Source organism: Phaethon aethereus (genome assembly GCF_964289735.1).
Source record: "Phaethon aethereus genome assembly, chromosome: 12".
In the NCBI taxonomy this organism is placed as follows: domain Eukaryota; kingdom Metazoa; phylum Chordata; class Aves; order Phaethontiformes; family Phaethontidae; genus Phaethon; species Phaethon aethereus.
In genome coordinates this window covers 21,741,854-21,753,713 of record NC_138588.1, presented here as the reverse complement: position 1 = coordinate 21,753,713, position 11,860 = coordinate 21,741,854, and the positions used below count along the sequence as shown (strand labels likewise).

The window sequence follows — 11,860 nt, the reverse complement described above, 5'->3', positions numbered from 1 at the left end:
ACACAGCAGGGCTGGGGCAGGAACACAGACCCTGGCGCTGGAAGTACGCAGGGCTGGGGTGGAACAGCAACCGTGGGGCTGGAGCTGACGATGCCGGGCTGGAGAGCCCAGGACTAAAGCTGAAAGCAATCCCTGCGGGCTGGAGCAGCGGCCGCCGGGCGAGAGCTGGAATAAAAACTCTGGAGCTGAAAGAAAATCGCTGGAAGTGGAATAAAGTCTGTGGGGCTGAAAAACCGGCCGCGGGGCCGGGCCGGAGGGACTCAGCCGCGGGGCCGGGCGGGAGCTCGGCTGTGGGGCCGGGCCGGAGCGTCCCCCCGCGGAGCTGCGCCCGTGAAGCGGGCGGGAGCTGGGGGGGCCCGGGGGTTCGGGGGCTGCACGGGCAGCGCCGCCGGGCGCGGGGCCGGGCCGGACCGTCCCCAGCGAGGACCCCGGCACCGGGGCTCCCCGGCCGCCCCGCCCGGGCCTTGGCCGCCTCCCCGCGGGAGGGCGGGGCCGGGGGCGGCGGCCGGGGGGCGCGGGGTCGCCGGGACGGGACGGAGCCGCCGACTCCGGAAGTGAAACGCGTGCAAGGGCGGCGTGGGCGTGGCTTATATGGGCGGGGAGAAGATTGATTGGGCGTCGCTCGGGGGGGCGTGGCACAGCGAGGGGGCGCGCTGTGGCGAGGGGTGGGGCCAAGAGGCCCCGCCCACAGGGCAGCAGCCGCGGGCCGGGCTGTCGCTTGTCCCCTGCCCGCAAGGTGCCCCCAAACGCGCCCTCGGGGGGAGCTGGGCTCTGCCCGGCTCCGCCCGGGCCCCGCAGCCCGCGGGGCACCCCCCGCCCCGGAGCGCCGGCCAGGGGCCCCTACTGGGCTTCCCCTAGGGCGAGGTGACTGTCCCCGGTGTCACCCATGAGCAGAGCAGCATCCCCAAACTGAGCCCCAGGGAGGGCTGAAGCATGGGTGGGGATGTGGGGGGACCCCCGTTCCCGGGAGCTGGGGGGCTCCGGCCCCCCCACGGCCACGTGCACCCCGGGTGCCATCGCGGAGGGAGCAGCACGGACGCGGTTTGTCCTTCCCACGCTTTATTCGGCTCTCGCCCCACGCTCACGCCAAGGCACGGGCGCACCTCCTGCGCCCCACGCCGATGGCCAGCCCCATCCCGGCCAGCCCCACGCCGGCTGCCACGCAGATCAGCCCCGTCCCAACGCCGGGCATCACCATCGCTCCACCTGCAAAACCAAGGGGGCCCGTTAGTGGTTGTCCCCAGCGCCGTGCCACGGGGCCGCGGCCGGCGGGGACTCACCCTGACCTCCCTCCCGCCGCGCTCCCACGGCGCCCGGGTCCCTCGAGAGCAGCACGGGGCCGATGACCACGTCGGCTTCAGCCTCTCGCCCTGAGGAGGAAGGAGCGATGAGGCGGGCTCATCCCGCAACCCCGGTGTGTCCCCTCTGTCCCCACGGGGACCTTACCGTCGGCGTCGTGGCGGCGGAACCGGCGGCCGGACCATCGGTCCAAGGGGTTCAGCCTCCGGGAGAGTGCAGGGGACTGGCAGTTGCCCGTCTCGCAGCAGCTGCAGATGTCCCGGGTGCCTTCCACGGGTGCCCAGCTGCGGTGGGGTGAGAGCATCGTCACCGGAGTCGTTCCCCCACACACACACCGGCACCCACCAGGCTGGGTCCGTGACGCGTCCCCGTGCCACGCCGGGGCTGCGGGATGCCGGTGGGGACCTGCCCAGACGTGCCCCGTCCCGGTGCGGCGGCTACTCACGTGTTTCTGGCTTTGTTGAAGGAGCAAGCCTTGTTCAGGGGGTCCGGGGCTTGGTCCGTTGGGGTCACCTTCAGGTGGCAGGTGATGTAGATCTGTGGGGAGAAATGGGGACACATTTCGTGGGGGACACCAGCTTGGTTTGGGGCTGGTGGGGGGCACGCACCCACGCACGCACCCACGCAGCCTTACCAGGTTCCTGGCGTCCCCTGCGAACCTGAACACGTCGATCCTGAAGCGCAGCATGTCCTCCCGGGGCCGGGGGGTGATGAAGGCAGAGCTGGTGTCGTCCGACCTCCCATCAACCAGGCACCTGGGGTGGGATGGGGCAGTGGGGGGGTCAGCGCCCCGACGGGTGTCCCTCCAGCACCGCCGCGGGCGGGTCCCCGGGGCTCACCCGTTGAAGTCGATGATGGTGTAGTGGGGTGAGGAGTCGGTGCCGGGGCTCAGGGCGGCCACGCAGCTGTCCACGAACAACCGCAGCGGCACGTGGCTCTCGGTGCCCACCTCCGCTTGGATATTGAGGACATCACCCAGTTGGAAACCGGTGAAGGGTCTCTCAGCGCTCCAGTCCTCTGCAAGGCAGCGCCGAGGTGATGAAAAAGGGGGGGGGGGGGCTTCCAGTTGTCCCCCGGCTCCCGTGGGACCAGAGCCAAAGCTCAGCCCACAAGCAGAAGCAACGGCGTTTGCCGTGGGGTGGGTTGGCTTCCCCAGTGGGGTGCTAGGTCCCCAAGCCCCTCCACGCCGGGAAAAAGGATGGAAAATCCCCGCTGGCAGGTCGGGATGGCTTCCCACCTACCGTTCATGAGGCGCAGGGAGAAAACCAGCCTCTCCTCCGCCGACAGCGCGGAGCTGAAGGGAGCCCAGGTGGGCCGGATGGCGTTGCTGCTCACGTTCTCCCTCCTGGGCGAGGACCACCGCGCATCAGGCCGCGGCCCCGGGGACCGGGGCCGGGTGTACGGAGGGCGGGGAGGCCTTACCTGGGGTAGTGACACTCGATGGGGATGACGGCGGGGTTGCTGCGGATGATGACGGGGTTGCTGGCGGGGCTGGGGTCGTAGTTGAGGAGCGTGCGGTAGATGAGGGAGTCGGGCGTGATCTGGGCAGAAGAACGTTGAGAAGCCGGTGGTGAGGCTGCCCCACCTCCCACCACCACCGAGCTGCCTCTCCATCCTTGCCCAACTGGGAAAAGCCGGGGAAATCCAAAGCAAAGGGGAAAAAGCCAGGGAAAAGGGGATGGAGAAGGAGCCCCGCTCCGTTCTCAGCGAGTTAAACTTCCTAATGGGCCAAAACATGAGCGAAACGGGTCTGACGTGGGGGCTTTGCGCCATCGGCTGAAAGGGCAAAGCAGCTTTGGGGAGAAAACGCTCCGGTTTGGGGGAAATACCCGCTCGTCCTTCCCCAGGGATGTTCCCCGATGGTGGTTTGCGTCCAGCACCCAGAGCTGTCCCGGCATCCCGGTGCCCGGTCCTGCAGCCTGGAGCCGCTCCGGGGCGAGGGGAGGGATACCAGGCGGGATGCCGGGACTGGGGGCTGAGGGGGGAGCGCCGCAGGGAGAAGGTCTTACCTGCACGATGCTGCCGCACTCGTGGAGGCCGGCGGTGAAGGTGACGGTGTTGTGGGCAGGGTTCAGCGAGGAATGCTTGCACGCCGCCGGCCCCAGCGTCAGGTCGGCCGCGTTGACCAAGCGGCCGGTGCCGAAGAGGTCCCTGTGGACCGTCACCACCAGCTGAGCCTCCTGGCACTGCACCGTCACCGGCTGTCGGCTGGAGATGGCTCGAGATTGGGGATCCTCCACCCAGGACCAGGCGTGGGGGTCTGCCCGAGCCCCCCGGCTCGCCGGGTCACCCCAGGAAAAATCCCAGGGTGGGTAGGCAGCCGCCTCTCCCGCTGCCCAGCAGAGAAGAGCGAGGATCAAGCCTCTTTGGGGTCCCATCCCTCCTTCTTCCAGCAAATCCCGGCACGGAGAGCCGGGGCCGCTCCTCCAGCCTTTATATCAGGAGCCGTCCGCCCCTGGGCTCCCGTTTGGGGACCAATGGCACCCAAAGGCCAGCCCTCGTGGGTGCGGGGAGAGGGGAGGCACGACCGAGTCATTTCCGGGGTGCCGGGACCCCCCGTTCCCGGGCTGCCCAAGGCAAGAGAAAACATCCTCGTCAGCCTCTTTGGGGCAGTTGTTTATAAAACTCGGCAGAAGCCGGAGACGGGGAGACTGGTACAAAGTGACTTGTTTAGGTTATAAGGTGATAAGGGGCTTTTCAAGGCCGCTGGGGAGGTGACAGGAGCGGGGAGAGCAGGGTCCGCGATCCCAATCCGTCCCCTCCGCGGGAAATATCCCTGCCCGGCGCCATCGGCCCCCCTGGGATTTCGGTTTTCCGCTCGGACGCTGATGCTCTGGGCGGGGAGGGGGGCGGCCGGGAGCCAACGTGCTCACAGCTCCAGCCCAAACAGGGGTTTTGAGCATCTCCCCGCTCCTCAGCAGGGCCGGGACTGGGATGTTCGGTCAGCAGTAGCTGATGGAGAGCCCTCACCACTGACACGAGCGCGGCCGTTCTCAGCCAGGGCCGAACACGCCGCCCCCCCACTTCATCCTCAGCAGTGAGGTCATTAGCTGCAGAGCCCCAACGTTTCTTTATCATCTCTGCTGCTCTTCCCCAGCTCTTTGGGTTGTTTTGTTGCCTTCAAGGAAAGGGGCTCGGGGTACAAGGAGCCGGAGGCGAGGTGCTCCCCCCATCGCTCCCTTCCCCACCCCTCCGGGCTCCTCACCGCTGGGAAACAGGGGAAGCTGCTTAAAAATAAACCCCATACGTTTTCAAGCCTCGTTATTGGAGTTTCTGTCCCTTCTTTTTCCCTGCCAGGGCTCTGCAAGCATCCCGTTGGTTCCCTGTGAGGGATGCTCCGTTTTACACCCCGAATCCCTCTCCCATCTTTCGGGATGTCCCCAGCAAGCCTTAGGGACAGTGGAAAGCCTCCGATCGGGATGTTTGAGCTGGAGCGGCTGAGCCATTTCAGGGCACATGAAAAGAAAAAGAAAGAGTTTGGGGGCAGATGTCAGGCCAGCCCGTTCCTAGCAAGAAATCCCACCGGATTTGGAGCTGGGACTGATCTCGTGCCTGACTCAACATCCCCCAACCCCACCCTTGCAAAGCTTTACGGGCCGGCGTGAAACCTTCCGCCTTTTCCCCGGGAGCCGATGCCCCATCCCTGCCCGCTGCCGGCGGGTCCAGGATTTCTCCTTCGTGTTTAAAATACCTTGAGACCGGCAGCGGCGTAGGGATGCCAGGGATTCCAAGCAGGCCGAGCCCAGCGCGTCAGGGAGATAACGGCAGCAGCGGGCGATGCTGAATCAGTAAATACGTGGCTGCCCCCCCTCCCGGGGGAGAGCATCGCCGCTCGGCCGGGTCCTTGGCTGCAAGGACCGCGGGAGATGCCCGGTCCCATCCCACCGCATCCCCGAGAGCCGCAGCTCCGGGGTTAAGTCGTGGGTCGCTGGGTACCAGGGCTTGATCCCAAGAGGAGAATAAATCCCCTTGATGGGTCACCTTGTGTTGACAGGGATCACGTTAGCAGAGGTGAATCCCGGGTGGAGAAACGCACCCGGGCTCGGGAGGTGTTTCTCTCTGGAAAAGGGAATTTCGGCTCCCAGGTTAGCCCTTGCCAGGGCCAGCTGCCCCGTCTTTATTCCAAGCACAACACGATGTTGGCCGTGGACCAGCGCGGTTGGGAAAGGGTGTGAGCTCATTTTTTTTGGAGGACGCAGAGCCCAGACAGTCCCAGGGCACTGGACAAACACAAAACTCGGTGGTTTTCCCCCCATTGCATAAAGGGAACCTTAAAGCACGTCTCAGTTTTTGCTTATAACAAGATGGGTGCTGCTCTTGAGCCTCACCAGAGCCAGGGAAGGGGCAGGAGCTGGTGGAGCAGGGGTGGCTGCTCTGGAAAGCCAGAGAGCTTCTCCCCATCCCTAATTCCTTTGTAGACCAGATTCGGCCAATATTTGTCTCCCTTCCTGGAGCCAACTGCGGTGTTTTACTTAGGTGGCTGCAGGGCAGCTTTGCCAAGTGGCATAGAGAAGGGTTTTCATTTAAAAGGTTCCTCTGCGTGTCTCGGCAAACCAGAGAGATGTGCTCCAAGCGGGGACTGTGCCACGGGATGGGCAGAGAACTGAACATCTAGAGAAGATGCTGATTAAGAAGGCATCAGTTATGTGAAGATTTAACACAGATCAGCAGCCACAACTTGTGGTCTAGGAGGTTCAGGTTGGGTGAGGAACTACTTCTTCTCCAGGAGGATCCTGCAGCCCTGGGCTGGGCACGCAGCGGTGGGGGGAATCTCCATCCATGGACATTGCCAGGACTGATACAGCTGGTGTTGGACCAGAGACCATCTGAGATCCCCTCCACTCATGTTTCCATGCCCTTCTCCTCTCCCTTCCACCCCACAAGTGGACCACTCACAGCTCAAAGGGGATGGTGAAGACTTGTCCAAGTTATTCCCCCTAAAAGCTCCTACCCTCACTGCAAGACGAGGACCAAATCAGATGGACGAGGGAAGGAGCCATAATGACAACCCAACATCAGTGCAGCTCCCTGATCCAACCCAGAACTCATCTTTGTAATTCTGAGCGAGGGCCGGTTTGCTTTTAGACCCATGAGCAGCCAAGGGAATGGACGGGGCTTTTGGTGACCCAAAGTCTCAGCTCCAGCTCTGTACCTTGTGCCAAAGAGATCACACTGCAATGTGGCATCTACCAAAGGACATCCAGCTGAGGGTCTCCAGGATGCTGGATGACAGCTAAAAACATGCCAGGTTGTGCTATAGACCCCTGTCCTCTGTCCCTCACACCCGAGAGCGCTGCCCAAGCTCCCCCAGAGCAGGCTAAGAGGCTGTAGAAGCCCTCCTGCTCCCTGCAAAACCAGCTCAAGAGGTGACCATGCTGCAAGCAAGCCCCAGCTCCTCCCAGGTCTCAGTTTTCCATGAATCCAGCTACCTGAATTCGCTCCAACAACAAACACCCCCTCCCCGGACATTCAGCTGGTCACATTCCCACTACTGCCTAAAGTGGGAACCTCTCCCAGTTAACAGGGAGCAACAGAGCTCGGGGCAGCAACATCTTCCCATCACAGCCGCTCTGCCGAGCAGAAAAGCCCAAGTTTCAGAGCAATGAGAGGAAAAAGCAAACGTGACTCAGGCATGTCAGAAAGTCCCTTTCTGGGGGGGAAGTGGGGGCAGAAATTCCAGTCCCTGCCCCAAGGACTGTTTATACATTTCAGCCAAGGCTTGTTGCATATAACTATGTGTAAACAGTCCTTGGGGCAGGGACTGGAATTCCTGCCTCCGTCTGTCCCGGGAAGAGCCCAACCCACTGACCCTTGAGTTGTGCTCCCTTCCTTATCCAACAAAGCTCGATTTCTCTCCCAGAAACAGCTTCAGGCAGGCAGAGAGTGGTCCAAGTTTTAATAAACCCTTAGCGTATTGAGTACAGAGTTAACCACTGGGGAGCAGAGGCAAGTAGCTCCACAGAAAGGTAAAGTGTTTTGAGGCTAAGCCCAACTCCATGCTTCTACCGACCAGCAAACAGAGCATCTGGGTGATGATTTTTTTTTCTTTTTTTTGCATCAGTTCCCAAAAAGTTCATGGGGGCATAAGGCTGTACAAAGCTCTGCTGAGGACAGGGCTTCAGGAGAATGAGATACTTAAATTGGGTTTAGGGAGGCAAAGTACAATTAAAGTTAGCACAAAGATTTGTTCCGTCTCTCCAGGCAGCCTTCTCCACTCCCTCCACCAAGCCTCAGCCCTTCATTTATCTTTTTACTGGATAGACTATAAAAGTTGAAACCAGTGACTTAAACGGGGTTGCTGGGTTTCCGGCAGACAGTCAGAGCTCCTAGAACAGCAAGGATCAGGATGACCAAACCAGCAACTGCAGCCAGCCCCAATACCATCCACAGCTGACCTGCATCTAGGAAGTAGTAAGGAGGTGGTTATGGCCAGAGCCAGGACCTGCCACACAAGCCACCCCCCTTTCCCTGGGTTTGCTCTACCTTGCGAGGGCATCCTCCTAACGAGGTGACTCTGCCAGCTGTGGACGAAGAGAGGTCCAACCACAACATCTGCTTCTTTCACCAAGGGATCTGAAAGGGAGGACCTTGGAGCGCTCAAACTCATTTGAGCATCTAGCTCTTCCAACTCTTGGATTAGCACTGAGGAGCCAACCAGGTAGTGAGGCAGCTCCAGCCACCCAGCTCCAAGCAAATTACCGTGATTGTTACGGAGACCAAGAGGCACATAGACATACCAGACTGGGAGGGCAGTTCTCTCCGGGCACGTCCTCCTTGCCATCGGGAGGGAACGTGAAGCCTCCTGGAGTGTCTGGTCAAGTCACAGTTCCTCATCTCGCAGCAGGAGCAGATGTCCCGGGTGCCTTCCACGGGCACCCAGCTAGAAAAGACCCTGGTGACAAGCCCACCCTATGGTAGGAATCCCTCATGTGCTTTGGGGTCTCCTAGGAAAGGCCAAAACCCTCCCATCCCAATGGCCAACCCCACCTTCCTGGAAGGTGACACACCAGAGGTGAAGCCCGAGCTCTTCACCCTTGGGCAAGCTGCTGTTGCAACTACTCACAGGTTTCTGGCTTTATTGAAAGAGCAAGCCTTGTTCAGAGGGTCTGGAGCTTGGTCAGCCAGGGAGACCTTCAGGTGGCAGGTGATGTAGATCTGGGGAGGCCAGGCAGAGTAGAGGGGTTAGGCTGTCATTTGCCTTTATGGCTTCCCCCACACACCATGAAGTTCCTCTCCAACGGGACCATCAACTCCCCAGGGCAGCTCAAGCCCCTCTGCTTCCTTCAAGCCACTTCAGGGTTCGGCTATTGAAGCCCATCAGAAGGGCTTGCCTTGACCAGTCTCAGAACTGGTCGCCAAGGAAGATCCTTGTCTCAGAGGGCCATGATCCAGAAGCAGTAACACAAGGTGACCTCATTCATACGTTGCTATGAGGCAGCTGCCTTGGGGATGTAATTCTAGACAAAACCACATCAACTTTCTTAATGGAGCGAGGCTGTAGCCCCATCCAGACAAGGGGCCTCACTTGCTTGAGGAAGGATTTACCAGATTGCTGGAGTCTCCTGCAAACTTGAATGCGTCTACTGCAAACTGAAGCACATCTTGCCTGGGTCTTGGGGATATAAAAGTCGAGGTGATGTCATCCAGTTGCCCATCCACCAGGCACCTGGATGCAAAAGCAAGGGCCAGCAGGACCCCACTGTCAGAGATATCCATAACCTGCAGAAAGGCATCTCTAAATAAGGGCACAGCCAGCTCTTACCCACTGAAGTCAATGAAAGCATACTGGGGAGAAGAGCTCCTGTCTGGGGTTGGGGTGGCCACACAGCTGTCCACGAAGAGCCTCAGAGGTGCATGGTTCTCTGTGTTGACACTAGCTTGGAAGTGGAGGACATCACCCAGTTGAAATATGGTGGAGGCTCTCTCGGTGCTCCAGTCATCTGGAAGGAGAGGACACCGGGCACTCACGGAAAGCCAGGTGGCTCCTTGTGCTTCTCTGCTTCCACCCACGGAAACCCTAACTGGCACAAGGCCCTGGATACTCACCAGAACTGTACCAAACCCCACCTGCTGCAGGAGAACTGGGGCAATACAGCACCAGCTATACCATCTAGTGGAAGCATGGCCACCTCCGAGGCCAGCCTCGGGTGCCCTGCACCAGAGGAGACCCTCACCCAAAACCTACCATTCATGAGGTGCAAGGAGAAGGGCAGCTTCTCCTCAGAGGACAGGGTGGAGCGAAAAGGCGCCCACGTGGGCTTGACACCATTGCTGCTCACGTTGTCCCTCCTGAGGAGAGATGCCCGTAGTTAAGTTCTGTGGCAACAGAAGAGCTTGCTTAGTACTCGTCTGCGTTGGCTCACCTTGGGTAGTGGCACTCAATAGGAACCACGGCAGGGCTGGTGCGGATGACAACAGGGTTGCCAGTAGGAACTGGGTTGTAATTTAAGCTTGTGCTGTAGACTAGAGCATCAGAGGTCACCTGGGGAAAGACAAGACACATTGTCCAGTCATTAAGAGCCCTGCTCTTTTGGCCACACACACAGAGCAGCACATTTAAACCTGGAGACCAAGTGCCGAGATGTTTCTTGTGGTCATTAGCCAGCAGCATTTGCGCTGGAGGCGGGTGAGTGGCACTCATCCTGCTGCAGGGATGCTCTGGGCTGGGAAACTGCTCTACCCTGTCCCAGGACAGCCTCTGGTCAGCAGCAGAGCTGGACACAGAGGTGCTCAAGCTGTTCTTGAGGTGAGCCAACAATGTGTGCTCGCAGCCCAGACGGCCAGCCATCTCCTGGGCGGCACCCAACGCAGCGTGGCCAGCAGGTCGAGGGAGGGGATTCTGCCCCTCTGCTCCGCTCTGGGGAGACCCCAGCACAGGAGAGACATGGACCTGTCTCTCCTGTGGCCAGAGGAGGCCATAGCGATGCTCCGAGGGATGGAACAGCTCTGCTGGGAGGGTTGGGGTGGTTCAGCCTGGGGAAGAAAAGGCTCTGAGGAAACCTTACTGCAGCCGGCCAGGGCTGAAAGGGGCTGATAGGAAAGATGGGGACAGACTTCATCAGGTCCTGTTGCAATAGGACAAGGGGTAACAGTTTTAAACTAAAAGAGGGCAGATTCAGACTAGATCCAAGGAAGAAATTTTTCAGTGAGGGTGGAGAAACCCTGGCCCAGGTTGCCCAGAGAGGCGGTAGATGCCCCATCCCTGGAAAGATCTCAGGTCAGCGGGGCTCCGAGCACCCCGCTCCAGTCACGGATGTCCCCGCTCATGGCAGGGGGGTCAGACTAAGCAACCTTAAAAGGTTCCTTCCAACCCAAAGATTCTATGATCCTATAATCTGGGCTCCACCCTGGAGGTGGCAGCAACAGCCTAAGTAGTCCTGGAAGATTTAGATACCTCTGCATTCACCAGGAAAAAAAAACCCCAACTAGTTTCTCTGCGTCTCGCGTGCCCTTCCCCGCTCGCACAACCCCAGACGAGACAGCACAGCTTCTGCTGCCCTCGAGAAGCAGAGCGGGACGCTCAGCCTCTAGGAAAAGCTTCGGAGCATCTCCCCGAGCCGAGCTCACCGCAGCCCCCACCCCACCCCGGCCAGTCTCCGCGCCCCAAGGCGCCAGTCGAGAGGCAGAACCCCCACCCCGGGGCTCCAGCCTTACCCTGAGGGTGCTGCCGCACTCGTGCAGCCCAGCCACGAAGGTCACCGCGGTCTCCGCTGCGCTCCGGGCTGCGGGCAAGCAGGCGGCCGAGCCCAGGGTCAGGTCCGCAGCCTTGACCAGGCGGCCGGTGCCGAAGAGGTCCCTGCGCACCGTGACCACCACCTGCGCTTCCCGGCACTGCACGGCCACGGGGTGCAGCGGGGCCGCAGCCTGGAGCTGGGAGACATCCACCCAGGCCCAGGGAGAGGGCTGGGAGAAGGCACGGGGCTGCCCTGAGGAAGGATCCCCACCGTACCTCCATAGCTCTGCCTCCCCTCTGAAGAAGCCCCAGGGGTTGTAAGCAACCGCCTCCCCAAAAACCCAGCAGAAGAGAGCAAACCCCAGGCTGCTTCCAGACCTCATCCTGCCTACCAGGGTCCAGCACAAGGAGCCATGGCTGCTCACGGACCTTTTATAGCCCGCAGCTCCCACACCTCCCGCCTCAGGTGATGCTCGGCACACCTCCCATAAGGGCAACTTGCAACAGCTGAGAGCACCCAGTTCCCCGGGGAACCCATCGTGGTGGGCTCTAACGAGGTGCTGGATTGGGTCCCTTGCCCACAAGAGAGGTGCTGAGATTGCTGTGCAACCAACTGCAGGTTTTTTGCCCCCCTGCTTTCTGGTAGCAACAAGCTCTGTAAGATCCACAGAGATGTGTCCCACCTCCAGACTGTGTGTCCCACCTCCAGATCATGGGGCCCTTCTGCAGTGGGGTCGCTGGGGGATGGCATGGGGTGGGGGGTGTGACGCTTTCCCAAAGCAAACCCAGACTTCAGGTGCCCAAACTTGTCCCCGTCCCCAGCTCCTTCAAGGCGGTGGTTGATCCTCATGGAGCTGCTCACGTCCAGGGCGACTGGGGATTTCCAGG

The 11,860-nt window shown here is 60.8% G+C and overlaps 1 protein-coding gene across 1 annotated transcript; it reads right to left on the bottom strand.

Annotated features, from left to right (window-relative positions):
- Positions 1-1,108: 1,108 nt before the first annotated feature.
- Positions 1,109-11,512, bottom strand: LOC309409200 (uncharacterized protein). The gene is made up of 15 exons (XM_082005316.1): positions 10,954-11,512; positions 9,663-9,781; positions 9,485-9,588; positions 9,062-9,239; positions 8,845-8,965; positions 8,363-8,454; positions 8,037-8,179; positions 3,309-3,559; positions 2,722-2,840; positions 2,541-2,644; positions 2,139-2,316; positions 1,934-2,054; positions 1,745-1,836; positions 1,447-1,583; positions 1,109-1,370 (listed from the first exon to the last, which is right to left on the bottom strand). Exons 1-15 carry the CDS (start codon positions 11,353-11,355, stop codon positions 1,228-1,230), a joined length of 2,304 nt encoding a protein of 767 aa, XP_081861442.1. The 5' UTR covers positions 11,356-11,512; the 3' UTR covers positions 1,109-1,227.
- Positions 11,513-11,860: the final 348 nt, after the last annotated feature.

Bases quoted from the DNA above. Each gene is read 5' to 3' on its own strand.
- LOC309409200 (XM_082005316.1), bottom strand. From the start codon at position 11,355: ATGAGGTCTGGAAGCAGCCTGGGGTTTGCTCTCTTCTGCTGGGTTTTT. The intron at 2,841-3,308 runs GTAAGACCTTCT...TCTTCTGCCCAG, and splicing joins AGTGCGGCAGCATCGTGCAG to ATCACGCCCGACTCCCTCAT. The intron at 2,317-2,540 runs GTAGGTGGGAAG...GCTGCCTTGCAG, and splicing joins CTCCCTGCGCCTCATGAACG to AGGACTGGAGCGCTGAGAGA.